This window comes from Heliangelus exortis, chromosome 22 (genome assembly GCF_036169615.1).
Source record: "Heliangelus exortis chromosome 22, bHelExo1.hap1, whole genome shotgun sequence".
Classification (NCBI taxonomy): Eukaryota; Metazoa; Chordata; class Aves; order Apodiformes; family Trochilidae; genus Heliangelus; species Heliangelus exortis.
In genome coordinates, this window is record NC_092443.1 from 9,467,498 (window position 1) to 9,489,524 (window position 22,027).

Sequence of the window (22,027 nt, forward strand, 5' to 3'; positions counted from 1 at the left end):
TCCACATGGAGCAAGTGTGTGGTCCGTTCCTTGCCTGCCCTTCCCACAGGGAGCAATGGAGAGACTGAAGCATTGAGAGCTTCCTCCTTCCACTCTGTCACACCCAGGCTCACTGGTGAACACCAGCAAAAAAAAAAAAAAAAAAAAAAAAAAAGGCTAAAGGGGGTTAGTACCACTTTCTGCCTCCTTTGACAGCCTGGGCTTTTGGGATCCAGCAGGGTGGGGAGTTTGGTCTGAAGAACCTGTCAGCATTTGAGCAAATGCAGCCTGGAGTTCTGGGGGGGAAAATGGCTTTACTATTCTCCAGGGAAAGGCTGGGTAACCAGCATAAAAAGCAAAGCCTCAGCATGAAAGCCAGGACAGCTCTCCCTGCCTTGCCAGGAGCCCCCCAGAAGTCCACCACGGTTTATTTGGGGTGTTTCTTCCACTTTGTGGGGACATCAGCCACAGGACATGAGATGCTGCACATGGTTCTCAAAAAAAAAAAAAAAAAAAAAAAAAAAAAAAAAAAAAAAAAAGAAAAAGAAGAAGGATCTGTGCCTTGTAGAAACATTTCTGAACTCATGTTTGTTCCCTCTCCTGGGTCGGGCAGAATGTCAAAGCCTGCTCTGAGCTGGAAATATTTTAAGACGAGCACTCACTGGAGACTGAAACAATGGCAATTCTTCAGCTACTGAGGCTTTCATAAAAGGGCTTTTGACACAGAGGCTGCTTAGGGCTGGGGTTGGTGGTTTGGTTTTTTGGGGTTTTTTTTTTTTTTTTGGAGTGGGTTTTTCTCCCAGAAAGTGCTGTGCTAGTGGCCGTGTTTGTGTGCACACTTTTGAGTGTGCAAAACGATCCCCTCGGGGTGAAATGCCCAGGAGGATGCCCCCAGCCCCCCGAAAATGCCGACAGGGAGGGGGGAGGCTCCTCTCAGCCGGGATGCCAGGCAGAGATGCAGGAAGAAGACATTTTAGAGTAAATGTCAGCTTTTGCGTTTTCTGGGTTTGGGGCTTTTTTTAAACACGTGGGTGGGACTTTCGAATGCCCACATGATGCTGAGACGGTTTCAGTCTCCGGGGCTTATCCAGAAGATTCACACAAACACTATGGAAAGTGTCTCTTTGCTTAGGAGGATGAAATTTGACACCGCGGAGGGTTTTAACCCGCTGTTCCAGCCAGGAACCTCGGTGGTTAGTGTGTCATATCTGATAAAGGCTCATCAGCCCTCCTTCAGGCACTGCTCAATTCTTATTCTCATCTGTCTCCCGTGCAGATTGTGTTGGCTGCGAGAATGTCCCCAACACGAGGCAAACCAGCACAAATTCTGCTCAGCTCTCCTCTGCCCTTCCCCCGGGACCAGCAGGCAAGGGAAAGGGTGAAGAATCACACCATGGACTCTCCCACCAGCCCCTTGCAAATAGTCCTGGGAGCTCCCAGTAAGATTTTCAGCATGGCCTGGAAACCAGCAGTGCCCCCACACCAGTTTGCTGATGCTGGACTCAAACTTAAAGTACAAGTGGAAATCTGTTAAGGCACTCAGCCTTATCGATGGGGGAGGTTTAGGTTGGACATTAGAAAGAATTTCTTTCTGGAGAGGGTGCTCAGCCATTGGAATGGGCTGCCCAGGGAAGGGGTGGATTCTCCATCCCTGGAGATATTTCAAAAGAGCCTGGATGTGGCACTCAGTGCCATGGGCTGGGAACCACGGGGGGAGTGGATCAAGGGTTGGACTTGATGAGCTCTGAGGTCCCTTCCAACCCAGCCCATTCTAGGATTCTATGAAGTCTTAGACTCCAGTGAAAATATGATACCAGGTATCTTATGCTTTGAGTTTTCGTATGAACAGATTGGGCGTCTGGAGTTGCACTGAGCAGTGGTTGGTTGCATCGATTGTTTGAGCAACTTCTTTTTACCTTCTTTGGGAAAAATCTTAGGTGCATGTTCCTTTGGGAGGGAGCAGGTAACTGGTTTTAACGTTTTGCTGCTATAGAAATCCCTTATTAGTGCTATGTTAGTGTTAGAACAGGCTGAGAAGAACACAGTAATTTCAGAGTTTGGGAATGTGAGGATGGGTGCCACTGGGGGGCTGCTTCCCTGGCCAGCCCTGCTCTCAGCTGCCTGCCCCGGCATCTTCTACCCACAAAAATCTCCTCTCCCTGCAAGGTGCCTGAAACCTCCTCCACAATTACGGGGTTGCTGTTTGTTCAGGCGCTGTGGATTTAGCTCTCCAGCCTCATGCGCGGTGTGTGTATAGGGAAAGATAGATTGCCTCTACTTTCCAGTATAAATCACATTCCTTACAACACTCCAAAGTAGCATTTTCAACCTCAGGGTGCTAATAGGATCCAGCAGGAGAAAGAAATGTCAGCTAAGTAGCAGGCGCTGTTTGGAGAGTGCAATGGAGCTGATCCACAGCCCCGGGGCAAAAGGAGCAATCTCAGGGCAAAGGTTAAAGAGTTCAGGAGCACTTCAGCCTACTTAATTGCAACAGGCCTCTTACACAGCGCAAGATGGATGGCTGAGGAGGGGGGGGACACACCAGGGGGGGCAGAGCAGGGCCAGCAGCATCACCGGCCCGAGGCAGGCACCGGGGGACCGCGGCTGGAGGGACCGCAGCAGCCTCTGGGATCTCGGCAGGATGCTGTGGGATGGAGAGGAGGTCCCCAAACATCCCAGCCACCAACTTTGTCCTCTCTGCTGGGCTTCCCGTCCCCGGGCTCGGCGGATAAATGGGAATTTCTGTCACGATGGCACGGCGGAATTGCTGCAAGAGCTCGGTGCAGCCACTCACCCAGTAGCCAGAATAACTCCGGCTGCCGAGGAAATGCTTCCTGCTCCCTTGGATATCATCAGGAACGTTTTAAGGGGCACTGGTTAGTGCTGCTGCTCTTGTCGTTTTCACAGCATCCAGTCTCTGATTTCTGTTTATTTTTGAATCTTCAGAATCTGAGCATGTTTTCTATGAGCCCCAAGGTGCTTCTGCTCAGGAGGTGCCTCAGATAACATTTTTAGCGGAGTTTTGACTTGTTTTCTGACACACATTTGATAAATGTCATCAAAAGCTGATGCTTTGCATAGAAAAGGTCTTTTGAATTATTTTTTTATCTAAAGAAAAAAAAAAAGAAAAAGAAAAAAAAAAAAAAAGGAGAATAAAAATATTTCATTCATTTTTCACCAGTGAGGTTCATGCTGTTTCCCTGGTGATAAAAGCACAAGGCTGGATCTTGAGACATGTGCATTTAATTCTCAGCTCTACCACAAGCCCCCCTGATGACCTTGAACAAGCCACTTAGGCTCCGATCAGTGTGGGATGAGATTTTTTCTGTTAAAGCTCCTGTTTGGCCTCTTTGGTTGGGATAAAGTCTGGAAAAAACCCACAATCATTTCACAAGGGCACCCTGTTCTCTACCCCAGCACCCACCCACCCCACAGGACCCCGCTGGACCAGGCACTGCCCTGGGTGGGTGCTCCATCCCTGCACCCCAAAAAGACCACCAGGGGTTGCAGGGCTGCGGAGAGAGGGCCGAGGATGCCCTCTCGTGGGAAGAGAGGTTGGGTTTGTTGCTCTCAATTTCTTTCCCAACAAACCCGATTCTGTGATTCCAAGAGCCAGGCTGGGCCACCCTCCCGCTTCCCCTCACCCTGTGCTCTCCTTTTCCCAGGTTGGTGGGGGTACCCAAAAATCTCCCCTCATCCTCCTTGGGATGCAAAGGGGGGGGGGAGGGGGAGGCATCACCAAAACCTTTCCAGGGTGAAGCATTCAGCACCTTTTATTGAGGAGAGGGGAGAGGAGGGTGTCCTGCCCAGGGCTGGGGCATCCCTGCTCCCAACATCCCTGCTCCCAGCCCTATCCCAAGGGTCCCACGGCCCTCCCGAGCCTTGCGGGGCGGTCTCAGGAGAGGAAGAGGGCAGCAAGGACAGAGGGCAGCAAGAGGCAGGTGAGCGGGGGGGGAGGTGGCCGGGGGGAGCTGTTGCAGAGGTCCGTGTCGCAGCAGTGGATGCGGACGCCCGGCAGCTCCCGCTGCTGGCAGTGACGGGAGGTGGCACAGCCGCTGGTCAGCAGGATGCCCAGGACCACTGCAAAGCAAGGACAGAACGGGACATCAGGGACGAGGGGACAGCGGTGACAACCAGGCTGGAGGGGGATGCTCTGCCAGCCTTACAAGCCGGGGCTGCGAGGTTTGGGGTCCCAGCCCCTCGGGGCAGACTCACCACTCTCTGTTTTGATGCAGAACCGGTGTTTGAAGCCCTGGTGGGAGTGGGAGCAGGTGATCACCTCTGGGTTAGAGCACCCCATGTCCACGTTTTTGGTGCCAACAATGATGTTACAGCCATAACACTGGAGTCCGGACACTAAACAAGAGCCATATGGAAAAAAAAAAATCAGATTTTTCTTTTTTTTTTTTCTTTTTTTTTTTTTTTTCATACAATCCTAGAATTGGCTGGGTTGGAAGGGACCTCAGAGCTCATCAAGTCCAACCCTTGCTCCACTCCCCTCGTGGTTCCCAGCCCATGGCACTGAGTGCCACATCCAGGCTCTTTTTAAATGTCTCCAGGGATGGAGAATCCACCCCTTCCCTGGGCAGCCCATTCCAATGGCTGAGCACCCTCTCCAGAAAGAAATTCTTTCTAATGTCCAACCTAAACCTCCCCTGGCACAACTTGAGACCTCTTGTGCCCTCTTGTCTTGCTGAGAGTTGCCTGGGAAAAGAGCCCAACCCCCCCCTGGCTCCAACCTCCTTTCAGGGAGTTGGAGAGAGTGATGAGGTCTCCCCTGAGCCTCCTCTTCTCCAGCCTCAACACCCCCAGCTCCCTCAGCCTCTCCTCATAGGATCTGTGCTCCAGTCCCTTCACCAGCCCAGTTGCCCTTCTTTTCTCTCTCTTTTTTTTTTTTTTTTTTTTTTTTTTTTTTCTTTTTTTTTTTTTTTTTTTTCTTTTTTCTTTTTTCCAAGGGCAAAATACTTCAAAACTCCATCCTAGCTGCTTTGCAGCTCTCTCTGCCTCGCCAAGTCGCATTAAGTGCAGAGCCAGAGCCCGAAGCTGCCTGCCACTTGTTTACCCACTGGGCCCAAAATCTATAAAACCAACTCCCACTAGAGGTCAGTGCAAAATCAGAGATTAGTGCTGGGATCAGAGAGTGTGGAAAAGGGAGCTCGGGAAGAGGGTTTGGCAAGAGTAGGTGAAACCTCCCAACCTCAGGCATCACTGAGCCAGGGCTTGGCCGCTCTTGGAAAACCCTTTTGCCTGTTTCACCAAATTCCTCCAGTTTCAGCTGGTGTTGGAGTCACTCACACCAAAGGGATGGTTTCACTGGTGTGTTTTTTTCAGTTTTTTTTCACTGGTTTCACTGGTTTGCTGTCTGAATGCAACCCCACTTTTAGCAGAGGGTCTATCAGGGAGGCAAAACAACCCAGAAGGGGAATTCTCAGGGGGTGACTGCAAGCCAAGGTGTCCCTGACCCCAGGACAGTGACATTTGTCTGTGTCCTCACAGCTTTGCACACTGGTAACAGCTTTTCCTTCCCTGCAGGGCCAGTGCCTGCACCTGAGAATTGCTTGCCCTAAACCAGAATGGGAATTAAGCCATTTCTCAGCATTCTTTAAAAAAAAACCAAAAAAACCCCAAAACAGCAAAGCTTTCAAATGATAATATTTACATCATTCAGAGTTTATCAGGCAAACACATCACTCTGCACTGATTAATCACAATAACAGAAATTCAGGTTGCATTTAGTGTTGACCTCACCTTTGCCTGTCTCTGAATTCTGACCCAGAGCCTTTCCTGAGCCTCTCCTTACCTGTTCCCAGGGGGTTTTCAGGAGCTGGGAGTCCTTGCCCCAGCAGTACCAGGGAAAACGAGTCCATGGGGATCACAATTCCCAGCCCCATGCCCTCCATTTGCACGAAATATGATGACTTTATCTCCAACCTAAACCCACCAACCCACAGCTGCATTGCTTGGGGCTAGAATGCCCCCCCAGTTCATCCAAAGATTAACTCCTCCTTCAGCAGGGTTTGGGGAGGATGCAAACACCCATAACCCCAAGGGATGGGCACACACCACCCCCCTGGGGAAAGCTGCACTTACCCTCTGGGAGGACGAACACGAAGGTCATCAGAGAAAGGAACCCATGAGCACCTCCAGGCATGTGTCCTGAGAGCATGGAGGTCTGGGAGGATGAACACCAGGTCTGGGGGAGCAGGCAGAGACCTTCTCTCCTCCCAGCTCTTCCCCCGGAGCCGTGGATCCCGCTCGTTTTCCACCTGCAAAACCTTTCCCCGGAATCAAGGGCGATGCCGTCGGTGCAGCAGAGATCCTGCTGCTCCCTCCTTCTCTGGCCAGCCCCGTGGCACCCAGTCTGCTTCTGTCAATGCTTAATTTCTCCCTCTTCCTCTTGAGGAATTCTGATTCCTTCAGTTCATGCACAGACGTGAGCACGTAGTGCTACCCTTGGTTATTTCTGTCCTATTTCCTCTGTCCACGATCACTTCCCATTAATACTACAGCGCAGCAGCTCTTGGAGAGAAATTCTCCCTAATCAAGATTTAGTTTTAAATCCACTTCGAAATCCTCTAATTCAGTTGGATTAGGCAGAAGGGGTTTGGGGAGATATGTGTTTTACTTTTTTTTTTTTTTCTTTTTTTTTTTGCCCCCCCCCCCTTCTTTTTTCTCCTCTCTGAGCTGCTTCATCTTCATGAAGGGACCCACTGGCTTTCTGTGACATATTGTGCTATTTAAAGAAAGCAGGAATAATTTTATTAAAGAGAAGCAGTCAACTAATTTTTAAATCCAAGGCCTGAGATTCTCTAAATGAAGTAAAGCCCTGGGGATGGCCATGGGGCTCAAGGGAAAACCTGATGGAAGGAAAGGTGGGTTTGAATATATAATATGCATTTGCCCAGAAGAAAACAGTTGCCATAATAAAGATTGTGAAGCCAAATGGGCCCAGCCCCAGGTTTGCATCAGCTCTGGATGGAGCCTGGTTGGGGTTTGGGTAGGAAAGCAGGGGAAGGAAAGCACCAAGCCCTGACAGCCCTGATCTTGTGGGGTCAGGATCAAACCCACTGCCACTCAGGGCACCGTGGCCATCACCAGCTGCAGGATCAGGCCCCCAGCCCCCGCTGGCTCCCCCACTGGTGTCCTCACGAGCAAAGCCCCAGCTCTCAGTGGAGCTAATGGGACTTAGGGAGCTAATGCTTACTAATAAGAGAGCGCAACTGAATGCACGGGATTAAAAAATTAAAATGACAAATTAAGCTGCTTATGTAGCCCATCCAGCACCCGCCTGCCAGCAGCACCAGAAATCCCCCAGCCAGGCACACCCCAGCCTGCCAGACCCAGCATCTCCCCTGCCAGACCCAGCTCCTGAGCAGGCAGGAACCGGGACCGAATCGGCACACAGAATCCTCGTTAGTGAATCCACTCATTAGTATTTCACTGGGAGACGGCATCAATTTATCCAAGCAGGGGCATCTACAGCCGAGGAGGGACAATTAGCACCTGGGAGAAGTGCCTGAGCAACCCAACTCCTTCGTCCAACTCACTTTAACCACCCGCGGGGTCTCATTGCCTCGGAACAATGTGATTATAAAACCCTCTGACACAGCAGAGCCTGAAAGCCGCGGGGAGAAGGGATAAAAAGCAGGAAACGGGATTGATTTAAACGCGTGCATGTATCAGAGCGTTCAATAAAGAGGGGAAAATGACTTTTAATCCCTTAATAAACTCAGCAGTACCTGGAAGGGGCAGCCCGGAGCAGGGGATGCAGCAGCTGGTGGGTGGGGGGCCACGCACACCCTTGGGTGCAGCACCTGGATCCCTGGCTTCATCCAGCACAGCAGCTCCTGCACCATGGAGCCAGCTGGTCCTTCCCAAAGGGAATGGAGAGGGAAGATCCAGGAGAGCAGATGAGGACAACACCAGTGCACGAAACCCAGCACGGGGGGGACCGGCAGCAGGACACTGGGGTGGGAGCATCCCCCTGACCCCAGACCAACTGCTGTGGCTGGGCTGAGGTGCTGCTGGTTGTTTGCTTGGCTTTTACTCCTTTGGGATGCAGAAGGAAAAGCACTTCAGAAGAGAGTAGGGGTGGGGGAGCAAACCCACTTCCACAACTGCTTCCACACCTGGAACCAGCGTGGTTTTCTTTTCACGCGTGTCACTGGCTCCGAGGCAGTCCAGGGATCACGTCAGGGAGCATCCTCCCTCCCATCCCTGGCAGAAGAAAATTTGATTAGCAAATCCCCCAGTGCATTCATGTTCCCACTTAAACCTTCGGGATACTCAGAAATACGGCTAAACCCTGGGCAGATTAGGCGGCTCCGCCCGCAAATCCCGCTCGGGAGCTGGGCCAGGCCGAACTCCGCTCACGGCACCCGACCCACGCCCCTTGCCCGAGGCGGGACTCGAACCCGCGTCCTCCACCCCTCCCGCCGCCATTAGCGAGGCGGCAGCCGAACTGTTCTCCGGCGGGAAAGGCGCCAGCTGGACAGTGAGGGGCGGCACCGGCAGGGGGCGGCCAGAGAGGGGGCGGTGGCTGCGATCTGATTGGCTCGGAGCGATGAATATATTAAAAAGGGGGCGAAAACCCTGGATTGCTGTAATTTTAACGGGGTTTTGAGGGGGTTTTTTACGCCCATGAGGAACGAGAGTAAAAGTGATGTATGGGGATTAGCGAGAGATGTCACACTGAGGAGAAAGAGGAAGCGGAATGTGTCTTACCCTGGCCTTTAGAGAAGAGAGATGTTTGAGGTTTAAATAGCAATAAGAGCAGGAGTAGTGCCGTGTTGTATGAAAGGAGAGAAGGTTAGCACTCCCCTTGATAAGGATGGAAGAGGCCCTAGTGGCCTGTACAACACACATACGGTTAAGGCACTGCCACCTACTTCGTGGCATCTAACCAATGTTTTCGGGTTTTTTTTTCCTTTGTTTTTCACGGGAAACCCTTAAAAGAAAACCAGCGAACAAAAAGACAGCCCCCCCTGCTGCCTTTCTTCCTCCAGATTCTCCCATTTCCTCAGTTTCACAGCCCCAGCTCCCTTCCGGGCCTGCTCCAACCAGCCTGCACCTAATAAAAGCAACAACCTTGCACAAGGCAGCTCAGCCATTGCACCATCATTTTCAGCATGAAATTAGCTAATCCTGGCCATCACCACACCCCTGACACACCAGGATGGGTTTAGCTGCAGCTCAGCAGAGCTCATGACCATACAGACCCCAAATGGGATTCCAGGGACTTAACTTGGCAAGAATTCTTTAGTTTGAGGGATGAGAACACCCCCTGTTCCAAAGATTTCTTCCTGATAGAAACTGTCTCCATCATAATAGACTGGGACAACAAGGGAAGCACAGCTGGGCAAGCAGAGCCACCCAGACACAGGTCCAGGGGAAGTACAATGCTACAAAATATTTTAGAATCCACAGGAAAACGCTCTGCTGAAGGAAAATGCTCTGCTTTACCCTGGCAAAGCAGCACTGCCAATCTTGCAATCGAAAAGTTCCATTGGCTCACGTGAAAAAGACTGAAAAAACAGAATAATCACAATATAAATTGATTCTTTCAGCAGTGATGCTCACTGAGTCTAAAGCCACAGCCTCAATTCCTGGGGGTAGTGAAACACCTCAAAAAGACTTATTATTATATTATTAAAGAGCCATTTTAGCACCAGCCCAACACAAACTCTGTATTTTTAGAATAAAAGCTGTACCTCATGCCTTGCAGCTGGCTCCTCCACTCCGTGTAAAGCAAGGCAGCTCTGAGCAGCCTCCAGAGAGGGTTGTGCTGCAATTGATTTCCAGATCTCACCAGGCACATGAGGTCAGAACCAAAGCAATGGATTTCTGCTCCTTAGGAACAGAACACCCCCTTCCAAAAAACCCTTTGGGTGCAATACAAGCTCTGCCTCAGTGCAGCTCTTAACCAGCCCAAACTCCTGGATCACTGCTCAGCCACGGAGAGGGCTGCAGGGTTCCTTTCTCCTTAGCTAAAAGTCTCTGGGAGGGTTTGTACAAATGTTACCTCTGCAAAGGACACCTTCAGTTCCATCTTCTTACTTTAAACAAATTTTGGCTCGAGTTATGCTCCTCCTTCTCTCCCACAGATACAAAGCACCACGCTGTTCCTCCTCCTCCTTCCCTCCTCACTCAAAGCTGCTTCAGAAATAATTCCTTCCAAAGGTGTCTTTAAGGCTGGTTTCTTTGAACACAGACATTTCACACTAGTACACTCTTACCACAAGCATACACATAAAATCCCACCTTTTTATTATGGCACATGGTATTTTTTTTTTTTTTTTTTTTTTGGATGTGTAAATACCACATGGGTATGACAAGAAGGGAAAGAAATACCAAGGCTGAAATAGGTACAGAGTCATGCCAGTATCAATACAGCTTCATACCATGGATTTTCAAGATACAAAAGTCTGGGTTTTTTCCTTTTTACAATGAAGTAACTTTACAGTGTTTTGTGAACTTGCTTTATAACCAGCAGAGAAAAAAAAATATGCTGAGAACAACTACAAGCAGGATTCATTTTAATGGTTAACAGAAGAACTGTAACTTTGCTCTAGAACAGCAGCTATTAAACACACTTAACAAGAGGTAAGCAACTATACAGAAGGTAAGAGGAGATTTCACCACAGGAGTCAAGTCAGGGGCAGGAAGAGGGAAATCTGGAACTTCATGTTTTTATTTGGTCACAAAGTTTGAGCTGAGTGTTTAAAATGAAGCACCCTGAAAGATGCAGTACTCCTATTTAAAACAATACAGAAACTTCAAGAGACTAGAAGCTACATTCTGGAAAAAAAAAAAGAAAAATAAAAAAATTAGACATGTAAAAAAATTACACACATCTCTAGGCTTGTGACTTAACTTACTGTTACAAAGTAGATTGGCAGCTCTTCCTTAAGCAGCAGTGCCCAGAAGTAATGCCACCAAAAAGTACAGTATCTTTGGGGTGTCCAATAAAAGGCTGACACTTCTAACACGTTGTCAGAATGATCCATTTGTCTGCCAAAAGATTAGGCAAGAAAAGGAGACACTGCATCTTTTTTTTTTTTTTCTTTTTTTCCACCACATTGCCCAGTTCTAGCAAAGAGCTAAAACATTTTCTTTGGGCCAAGACTAACAGAAACCACTTTATCAAATATTCTTCAGGTTTCCTGCCAAACTGGATTTTTAATATTCTCATGTGGTTTTTTTAATAATTTTTTTTTTAAAAACATTTTTTCCTGACAGTCTCTAAAGTGATGCTGGAACATTTAACAGTCACTCTTCCACAGTTTAATTGTTTTGTCATTTTCTAGTGCTGCTGATGCAATGATGTTTTCTGTTGGGTGACAAGCTGTGGAGATTACAACATCTAAACAAAAAGGAAAAGACAGAGATGGGTCATTATTCACAGCAGGGAAATCCAGTTCATAGCATGCATTTCTGAAAATGAAGGCATATTGCTACTGCATTTTAAAACCAAGCAGCCAAGTTCCCTTCCCCCTTGTAGCAGAATTACAAACACATTATTCATAAATATTTTCCAACTACTGCTTCTCTGTAAGAGGAAACACTGGCAGACTGAAGTAGCTGGACAGCATTTGACATAATCCAAAATGCAAAACCACTCCAGATTCTTGCTTACTTCACAGGCAAAACTCTTGGCACACTGTGTCAGAAACATCTAATAAAAACCTGGTCAGTTTTTAATTTCCATGTAAGGCATATCCAGCATCCTACTCAGTGCTTAGGTAGCACTTCATCTTCAGAGCCTGAAAATGAAACCCACTTAGAGTCCAAAACAATGGGACTGCAAAAGATGAAGTAAGCTGCTGGCAAAACCCTCACATTAGAACATGAACACTTGTGATGCCCACTAAAATAAAAAGGAATTAAGTCCTGGGATTCAACTAAGCTCCAGTCAGACCAGAATTTATGGGCCTGACAGTCAGAACTAAATATCAGAGAGAAAATGCTCCAGCTCAGCCCTCATCACACACTGACACAAGGAGTATTTCAACAACCAAACCAAAATCCTCTTCCACACCTGTGTGTCCTTGTAATTTCTGTACAATCTCTTTTGTCTGAAGGTTCCAAATATAAACCAGGTTGTCTTCTGAACCAGACACAATCCACTGGAGAGTAGAGGAAAAAAAAAAAGCACAATTACTTAAATTTTTCTCTTATTTATTTAAATTCTCTCTTCTCTTTGTAACTGCTACTGAATTCAGTGGGAGACACAGACACCAGAGGTGCTCAGAGGGACTGGACTATGGCACCCACCCAAGGACATTCCCACCCTTAAACTTCTGTTTGCTCTACAGAGAAAAGGCATAGAAAAAGTAAAAAAAAACAACCCCAAATGTTGATAAAAAGCATCTCAAACAAACACTGACCTTCCCACCAGTAACGGAGAAATTTGCAAATATGCAGTACTTCTCATTTTTGTGTCCTGTGTAGGTCTTCAGGCACTGAAAGGGAAGAGCCACAGGACATGAAGGAGGCAGCTCTCAAGTTAAGGAGCAACTCTCTTGGTAAAACAGACTAAATAGATCCCCCCCTCTTTCTGCCAGTTTATACAGAGGATGCAGAGGGCATCTCTGCACTAGGATTTTAAACAATTCTGAGGAGAAAAAACCCACCCTGGATTTGTCACTACTAGAGAGAAACCAAGCAACAGTAACTTATTTTTTATAAGGAGAAAAATGCAGCTCTGTAGCTCTATTTCATGTCCATGGGCTATGCAGAAACCCAATCACTGACTTTTTATAAATACATCTTTAGTCCTCTCCAATAAAGGGTATTAACACTTTTTCCTATGGTATCTGTAAAGTATTAAGCAAGTTTAAAAACATATGAAATCCAGATTTTTATATTAAGTCTCCAGATTTGGTTTTACCTTTCCTTTGCTGTAGTCCCAAAGTTTAAGAGTGCTGGAAAACAACAGAAAAAAAGATTAATTCTTGGTTTTTTTTCATCTGACAGTTTCCTAGCAGCACAAAAAGTCTGTCCATGCTTAGTTCTTAGAAGTCCACCTGGATCACTTTACTTTGGCTTTCAAATATAACTTTAGTTAACCCCCAAGTATCAATTTTACTGCCATGCCCATGCCATTCATATTCCCCTCCATGAAAACAGGTGTATTTAATTATTTCCTGCAGGTTTCTTTATAAATAACCACCAGACAATGAAGGAAACAATGGGCAGGATGGCAAATTACAGTGAGAGGAGGAGGAGGTGTCTGGCAGACACCCCCCAATTCCCAACACACCCAAGGGCAAGAAACCCACCAGACTGAGGCCCTACAAACCATCATCAATCCCATGATTTACAGATGCTGAGGTTTTAAAAGGTACAAACAGGAGCTGCAGTCACCAAGCACTTTCAGGACTTCCTAAGGAGTCAAGTCCTGCCAGAGCCCTTAGCAAAGCACAGCCCATTGCAGGCTTTAAACCTCTGTATGACCTTGTGGAGTCTCACTACTATGATAACAGCAAAATGAAAAGTTTTATCTGATACTCAAATACTTCAAAGCCTGGGAATTATTTTTTTTTTAAATACATACTTGTCCAAAGTTGCAGCTAGTATGTATTTGCCATTTGGGGAGAATTTCACAAAAGACACTGGAGGGTTATCATCATCTACAGGGAAAAGAAAAGTGACATTAAGCAGTGCACATTGTATTGTTCCCCTGACAAAGAATTTCTTTCAACAATTATTTGTTGGTAAGTTTTGCAGAGAAACAAGCTTTCAGTTTTGTCACCCTTTGGTAATTCAAGAAAACCAAAGGAGTAAGAAAGGTGATCCTGTTTTCAAGAATCTAAGAACAGGATATTGAGCATTTTATTCACATTTTAAATAGCCTTTTGTAACAGAACCTTCCTTCCTTGCATCCACACTTACCAGAGCAAGACACTCAACCTTTTAAATATCATCATATGAGGCTACATGCCATATAATTTGTCTATGTAATGCTTTATAAGAACATGAAGGAGTAGGAACAACCTGCCCAACAGGGAGTTTCCTTTCTTAACCATGTTCTCAACATGCTTCCTGCACCTTGCAATAAAACCAGGCAGCTGGTGTAGCCACAGACTCCATCACAGCCAAGAGCACAAACAGCTCTGGGCTGCTGCACAGCAAGCACCACCCAGCTGAGTGGCAGAAAACTTTGGAAAACTTCTTTGTGCATCTAAAGTGTGTAACACTCAAAGCTTAAGCCAGTTTTATTCACATGAGTGGATGGTTCCTCTTACTGCAATAAACAGGACAAGAGGATACAAACAGATGGAAGGGAGGCTGTAAAAGAGAGCTTAAGAAAGGCACTCTTCACAGCACTGAAGTAGAAAGTCTGTGTCACAACTGAACAGCAAAGAATGGAGCACAAACAAGAAGTGTTCCTCTTACCAATGAGTGTTTTCAAGCACTGGCCTGATGCTGTGTCCCAGATTCGACTATTACAAACAAAAAAGAAAAATTACTCTTGGTTTTCAAGCCTCTGTTCTGATTTTAGCTCTATAAATACAAATACAAGCTTTTTTTTAAAAAAAAAAAGGGTTTTTTTTAAATGCAAAAGTCTGTGCTACAGACAAGAAATAACCACTTACCAGAGTCCATCATAACTACTTGACACTATCAGGGATCCATCACGATTAAAATGCACCTGCAATATGATAGAAGGGGAAAAAATAACTTTACTTCTAGACCTCTTGACTACAAATAACTAATTTATAAGTGTGAAGTATCTTATACACAAGGCAGAACAATCACATTACAACAGTGACAGTTCAGCACATTTGAGGCTCTTTTTTTTTCAGTTCTCTTCATTTCAGAAATATGCTGTATTCATCTCAAGATTGCTGCATTTCAGCAATAATACCTGTTCAATGGAAGAGTTGTGAAACTGCGTATTATGGAGCTGCCCAGCCCTGGATTTCAGTAACAGCTTGGAGCAGCCCAAAAGCAAGAGCCACACAACCTATTCCCTGATCCTCAGGCAACCACAACCCTGAGCCCCTGCAGCAGACTGCTGGCAAAACTATCAACAGCCAAGACCAAAATATGTACTGATTTTGCAGAAAACAGTTTGTTTGCTTCTCTTTGAGCAAATCCACCAGGGCCCATCCACTCCACCACACACAGGCTTAGTAACACAAAGTGAAGAGCACAACCCCTCTGGAAACCAGAGGTAGGAGTTCTGCTGAACAAAACAAACACCTTACTGTGTTCAGTGACTGGAAGGGACTTACAGCTGAAACTGGGTCAGAATGAGCAGGCAGGGTCTTGAGGCACTTCCCTGTCTTCACATCCCATATCCTCACGCTTTCATCAAACTGAAGGTTGAAGAAATGCACAAGGTGGTTTAATGATGCACCTATTCGAGGCATGCAAGGTGTTACAGCTTGACTTAGGTGCAGGTGCCTCCCTCCAGCTGCACCAGGGACACAAGCACCAGGCAGGGCAAAACCAACAGGCTGGGGGAACACAGCTCCCTGAGCCCTGCCTCCCCACACAGGACACCTGAACACTGAGGCTGGCTTAAGGACTGTGTCCCCAAGCAGAGAGCAGTGGCACTGCCACACCATCACACTACAAGCTGCGTTTGTGGAGTCACAAGTGCTTGTCAGAAGTGACACAGTAAGGGGTTGTGACCAGCTCCCCCTGCTCCTGACCCCTGGTAACATCACTGGTGTAAGCAAAGCCACTTTCTAAGACAAGTGGCCACCATCTGTGTCCTGGACCAGGTTGGTGACTCCCTTCCTCACCAGTCTAGAAGGTGCCAGGCCCATCCTGGCCAGAACTGGAAAACTGGACAGCACATAGAGCACTGGCTACAAAATCAAGCACTGACAAGTCCTAAACAGGGAACCTGGATCAGAACTGCTGCTGGACAATGAGACTGTGACCCCCATCCCAGCCAGGGACAGCCCCATCATCTGCATCCTGTGAGGATTAAGTGACTCATTCTTTTATTTCATATGATTTTCAAGTCTTGATGATGATGATGATTATTATTATTGTATTGACACAGCATGCCATGTACTAATAACTGACCTGATGTGCAGAGATTAGAAGTCATACTTTGAGTTAGAATCTAGGTGATGAGAAATTAAGTTGTTTTATAAATTTAATATTACATCACCTACAAATTGCACTCTATTGATTCTCCTTGTAGAAATCCTTTGCCATTCTATTAAAAAGTCCTGGGCTACACTAATCATAATCTACTGCTAAGGAAACAAAGCTTTAGTTTTAATTGCAATTTAGTGCTTTAGTTGTAGCTACAGTTTAGTGTCATCATCATTCTGCCAGGGATCCCTAGAACTTCTGTCCCCTGAGAGTCAGGTACTTGCTTTGAACTAACAATACAAGAGAAAAAAAACATCACTTACTGATCCAGAAACGATGAGGTTTGACTGAGGGTTGAAGTTGCAGCAGAAAACGTAGTTACTGTGCCCCTTCAATGTCTTTAAGCACTTACCCTGAAATAAGAGTTAGAGTTAAATATACAGCATCCTGCAGCACCAGAAAAGCATTCAGATCTGCACTAGGTTAACCACTGTGCAATGCACAAAGCATCCATCACCAGCCCCAGATTTAGATGCCAGTGCTGGGAAGGAGAAAAGAAAATAAGTTTCTGCCCTTACCGAGCTTACATCCCAGATTTTGAGAGTTTTATCATCAGAGGCAGAGACAAGAAGGTTGGAATCTGATGACCAAGCAACATCAGAAATTCCCTAAAACAAAGGAAAACAATTCTCAGCTCTTGTTTGTTCACTAACACAGGAAAATGGAAAACACAGACTGCATATTATATTCACAGCTAAAGCCTGAAAAGAAAATTCAGCCCTGAGAGTTGGGAATTCATTTGACTGTGCTAAGAGCTACTTTGACAGCTGCTCATTTTCAGTTAAGCCATAACCCAAAACCTCAATGGCTTCTTCACACAGTGGCCACCAACACCCTTTCTTGGAATTCCTAAACTACATAAAGTAATCTGAGTAAGGGACTTCTCTTCATGACAACTGGCTCACTCTCCATAGTCTGAGTCCCCTGAAGCTGCAGAACAAAATTGTCCTGCTTTTCCCTTGCCTAAGAAACTTCAGAAAACAACCCCAAAGGGTTTGGCAGTCCATGTATTCTTTAGAAGTTTGCAGAATGAGTAAGTGTTGTGTTTATGTAGGCAAAGCCACACAAGAAAAAAAAAAAAAAAATCAGACTCCTTAAAAGGCAGCCACTCCACTCCATATACAAAGGAAAAAGGGAAGAGGACACAGTGCTACAGTTTCCAGGGATTTTCACCCAAGGCAACACTGGGCTGGGTCTGAGGATTGTGATCCTGAAATGGAGAGAGTCAAGAAAATGCCCAGGCAGTGTGCACACAGGGACTCTTATCAGCCTGAACTTCACCCATATTTCCATCCTGACCTAGTAATAACTTCACCAATTCCAGTCCCAGGCTGGTGCCCAGGACTGTATAAACAAAGATGTACAAAACAAGCCTGAAAAACTTTCTATACAAGTCAAACTAACCCAGAATGGAAGCTTCTGGATGAGAAAAAGCAAGCATAATTCTTTACAGGAAATTTCATGTTCAAGTACACAGTCCTCACACTTACCAGTTTATGGCCAGATATTGTTTTTTCAAACTTGCCATCATATGCTCCCCAAATTTTAATGAGTTTGTCAGCAGCTGGAAAAGAATGTGCCAGTTAGGAGATTAAGAGCATTAAAAGACAGAGCTGCCCCTTCCAGGTGGAAATAAATACATTAATTACATCTCTGCTGAGGAGTTCTCCCTCCCTAAGCAGACCTCAGCACAGAAGGGAAGATGCAGTTGGTAGAGGGACAGTTTTGTGCAGGCCAAGCTGTTGCTGCAGCCCAGATTACAGAAACTGCCTGGAATGCACCCAGTCACTTCAGTTTCTCTGATGACAACTTGGGTTTCTACTTTTGTTTTAATTGCCAGTGGTAAAAGTAGCACTGTTCTGTAAGGATGCTGAAATGTTTTTGTCCAAAAAGAACAGAAATTACACCAAATGAATGCCTACAAACTCTCCAACATAGCATCCACCTTAACTGGCAAAACGTGCCAGAGAAAGAGTGATTTTTGCCAGAGGTAAAGGTGAGAAAACCTGAGCAAGGGAAGGGTGGGACAGGGCTTTGATGAGGACATATGAACACAAAAATAATTTATATTTGGTGCATTATCTGCAGTTAAGTCAAAGATCCAAGTCATTCCCTTGTCCACAAGACATTTGAGAAGCCCTCATCATATTCAACACTTCTTTGCAGTTTCACTTTCCTTATCTACAGCTCCTCCCTGGACCACTGAGGGTCACACAAACACAGCCTCAAAAGAAAGCTGTCAGAAATACTGACTACCAAAAAAATCTTAGGAAATACCAAAGCTGACAAGAAGAGGACTTGATCTACTACTCAGAACAGCAAGTAGCAAAACACTGCTTATAAGAACCCCCCCTCACACACACACACATTTCACTGGGCTAATCAAAGGCTCTGATTAAACACCACAGACAGGACAGAAGCTCCATGTCACACTCTCCAGTCCAGCACAAAGCCACCTAACTTCCCACAGCCCAGCTTTTGCCTGCAGAAACCATCCACAACATTTAATTTAAAAGCTTAAGCTGTGTCTTTAGCAACAGAGGAAAGCACAAGGGTTTCCCTTGCCCAGGGAATAAACCCTGTGTTTGCTTTTGTTGCTGAGTGAAGGAGAGTGAGCAGGTGAGGGCTCTCCAACTTGGTTAACACAGAGAAGATGAAGCATCCAAACAACACAACTTCAAAAGCTTCAAGAAGATTAACTCAGAGTGACAGCTCTGCTATTGCTCTTTTTCAGAAGAACCACACCACTCCAGCCCTCCTCCAGCTGAGGAAAGCCAGACTAAAGACAGGCAGGTCTCCAAGGCCCACATTTGCAGGTTTTAGAGGAAACAGAAAGAAAGCAATACTTACAGGAGCTTGCTAGCCATTCTCCATTAGGACTAAACTTTACTGAGGAGACTGCCTTTGTGTGTCCTGCTAACGTGAACTTCAGAGCATAGTTTGGTTTCACTGGTGCAGGCTGCAAGAAGAACACATGCAACTTAACAAAACTGTCAATTTAGTGTCTCAGTGACAAGCTCTGGGTCAGTACACAGGGATGGATGGCATGGATGTTCACCAAAATGGAGATTCCAGATTCACATTTGTCTCCTCCCCTCTCTTCAAATTGAAAAAACAAAACACCTTTGCTGCCTGGGGTCAGCAGTGCACCACTGCTGCATGCACAATGCCAACTCATCCTTGGTATCAATTTCATCCAAGCCAGGAACAAGCAGGTGAGAGTAAACCAACAGTCCATCCATTAAGTGCTTGGTACAGCAAAATAATACTTTTGGGATTGATCTGTGTAGTGCTTTTAAGCATTTCCAGCTTTCACCCTTAGCATGAATTAAATCATCAGCCAATTCCTCCAAACCCCTAAATTCTTTTGTTGTTCGGTTGTTTGTTTTTTTTCCTTCTTTTTCACCTTTTTCAAAGGTTTCAGTTAGACAATAACACCTCCTCTGAGAATCTGCAGGCTTCAAAGAACCTGCACAGCAACTGCCTCCCCCCTTTGCAACTGCAATGCCAGATTCACCCATTCCCCAGTTGCCTGTAGGCATTCCAAGGATACAACCAACCTGCCTCCCCAGTGCTCAAAGTGACAAGATTTTCCTAGCAAAAACTTCCACCAAACCAACCAATGGAAAAAAAAACAAAAAAACCCATTTAAAAAAACAGCACAAAAAAAGGTGCTGCACTCCCATTTGCTTTCCCCATAAAATCCTCAGCACATTTTCAGCTCAAGGAGACAGGAGAGGCAGAGAAGTTGTTAATCTGGAGGAGAATCCCATCCTCTAATTCTGTTTGCCTGTTGAATATGCAGGTAGGTGCCATGTGTATTTGCAGGGCTATTGCTGGGAGGACACACCTTGCTCTGATTGGTTGAGGAGGAAGGAGTAGATTGTGTTTTGGTGGATTCTGCATCTGGCTTCTTTTCTTCTGTTGCCATGGTTCTGAGGCTGGCAAATGAGACTTATGGTGCTTGAAGGGAAGAATGAATGTGCTGCTTCAAAAGGCAGCCCTTGCCACGGAGAGGAGAGCAGCACCAAAAGGAAAACCTGGAAGAAAAACAAAATATTCTCATTAGCTGTCAAAAAGATCCTCAGAGAATGGGATTAGTTTAACTGCAGGTTGCCAGGATAAAAACCCCACGCTCTGGATCTGCTCAGAGCAACATTTTAGGCCTCCAGACCTACTCATGTGCAAGCCCAAGCACCCCAGCCATGGCCTTCTAGCACTTCTTGGAAAGGTTTCCCCCCCCCCTCTGCCCCATTCCATAAAGCAGAGAAGCTTTTAGGTGTGGCAGGGTTTGGGTTCCCAAAACACATCAAACAAGTACTCAGAAAATCCAAGCTTTTGTAAAAAAGGTGGAGGGAACAGTGAATTGCCTTGTTGGTTAGGTAAGGAAACAAATAACGGAATAAATAACAAACATTTCCACAGCTTAACACCCTATCAGATTCCTTTCTCCTTGGAATGTGAGTACTTCACTCCTGTATTTTCCTCCTAAAGGGTGAGGAGGACAGAAGAATCCAGGCACTCAGGTTGGAAAAGACCCTTGGGATCATCAAGTCCAACCAGCACTGGGTTCCAGCACCCAATCATCCCTTGCTCTGCTGTGCCAGTGTTGGGAGAAAAAAAAAAATAAATCTCCAGAGCAGCTCAGCTACATTTCAGCTGAGGAACAGAAAAACCTCCAGCTCACACCGGGAGGGATCTCCCTTCAAAACTCTGCTCCCAAAAACCCCACCGATTCTTTCTGCGGGTGGCAGAGGATTTGGGAGGAAGAGAATTTGTTCTCCCAGCGACTACACCGGCATTTAAAGCCTCTCCTCAGGAGAAGGGAGGGAGCAAAGCGCTACCAGTTCCCCGTCCTCTTGCAGCCACCCCTCTCCCCAGCTCGCAGCTACAAGGAATTCAACTTTTCTCATGCGGATCAGTTTCCTTTTCATCTGGAACTGATCTGGGAACTCCAGCGAGCACGCACCCTGCTGCCAACCCCGCAACATCCCTCCCTCCATCCCTTACACCCTCGTTCTCCCCGCACAACCCCCGACACCGGTTCCAACACCCCGCGGGGTGCGTGTGTGTGTCTGGGACGTGAATGTGGGGGTTACAACCCCCCCAGCACCACCGCAACCCCTCGGACGAGCGGGGCGGGCGGTACCGGGCACACCCACCCCCGGGCCCCCCCCGGGCTACGGGTATTCCCTTCCCCGCCCCTCGCCGGGATGGGCAGGGAATGGGAAAGGGAAAGGGAGGAGGTTGGAGGGGTGCAGCTCGCTGCAGGGACCCCAAAGTTTGGGAAAAAGGGGGGGGGGGGAGGTGGGTGTGATCAGGGACGGGACCGGGGATGGGATTAGGGATGGGATCGGGATCGGGCCCCCCCGCGGCGCGCGCGCCTTTTCCCGGGAGGGGCGGCGGCGCGAGGCAAGGGCCGGGCCCGGCGCGCGCCCCCCGCCACGAGGGGAGAAAAAAATAAAATAAAATAAAAAAATAATAATAATAAAGGGGGGTGAGGGGGGAGGAGGGGAAGGGGGGAGCTCCGCGCGCTGCCTGAGGGGAGGCGGCACCGAGGAACCGGGGAGAGGTGAGGAGAGGGGGAGAGGGAGGAACCGCCCGCACCGCCACCGCCACCACCCCCCCGCGCTGCTCGGTGACTTACCGGGGAGAGGGGGGGGAAAAAGGGGAGGGAAGGGAAAGGGGAGGGGTAGGGGAGGGACCGGCAGAGAGCGGCGGTGCCGCTGCCGCCTCCGCGGCGAGGAGGAGCCCGGCGACGGGAGGGGAGAAAGAGAGAAAGGGGGAAGGGGAGGGGGGGGGACGCGGCGGCAGCTCCGGGGCCGCCAGGCGGGGGGAATGCGGGACGGCGCATGCGCGGTGCGGGCCAAAGGCTGCACAATGCCGCTCTCTCCCGGGACTGCTACGGAGAGGCCCGAGAGCCAAAAAG

At 47.3% G+C, this 22,027-nt stretch overlaps 1 protein-coding gene and 1 non-coding gene across 3 annotated transcripts; one reads left to right on the top strand and one right to left on the bottom strand.

The window, feature by feature from the left end:
* The first annotated feature begins 8,765 nt into the window (after positions 1 to 8,765).
* On the top strand, positions 8,766 to 8,893 carry LOC139806684 (U6atac minor spliceosomal RNA). Its single transcript, XR_011730320.1, has one exon. It is a non-coding gene; the product is annotated as a U6atac minor spliceosomal RNA (small nuclear RNA).
* Positions 8,894 to 10,222: 1,329 nt separating this feature from the next.
* On the bottom strand, positions 10,223 to 22,002 carry WDR5 (WD repeat domain 5). Of its 2 annotated transcripts, XM_071766476.1 has the most exons (14): positions 21,746 to 22,002; positions 19,949 to 20,138; positions 18,949 to 19,057; positions 17,589 to 17,662; positions 16,617 to 16,706; positions 16,362 to 16,451; positions 15,219 to 15,302; positions 14,577 to 14,632; positions 14,377 to 14,423; positions 13,535 to 13,610; positions 12,869 to 12,902; positions 12,366 to 12,440; positions 12,017 to 12,104; positions 10,223 to 11,341 (listed from the first exon to the last, which is right to left on the bottom strand). In XM_071766476.1, the coding sequence occupies exons 2-14, from the start codon at positions 20,027 to 20,029 to the stop codon at positions 11,241 to 11,243; spliced, it is 1,005 nt and encodes a 334-aa protein (XP_071622577.1). In that variant the 5' UTR covers positions 20,030 to 20,138; positions 21,746 to 22,002; the 3' UTR covers positions 10,223 to 11,240. The 2 variants fall into 2 exon arrangements, with proteins under 2 accessions (XP_071622577.1, XP_071622576.1); XM_071766475.1 differs by lacking the exon at positions 21,746 to 22,002 and having other exon boundaries at positions 19,949 to 20,342.
* Positions 22,003 to 22,027: the final 25 nt, after the last annotated feature.

What these genes read in the sequence shown, in the direction of transcription:
- WDR5 (XM_071766476.1), bottom strand. Translation starts at nt 20,029, where the DNA reads ATGGCAACAGAAGAAAAGAAGCCAGATGCAGAATCCACCAAAACACAA. An exon ending in ACCTCATCGTTTCTGGATCA is followed by an intron (nt 15,303 to 16,361) that starts GTAAGTGATGTT and finishes TTCAACCTTCAG; the next exon opens with TTTGATGAAAGCGTGAGGAT. An exon ending in GTGCTTGAAAACACTCATTG is followed by an intron (nt 13,611 to 14,376) that starts GTAAGAGGAACA and finishes TTTTCCCTGTAG; the next exon opens with ATGATGATAACCCTCCAGTG.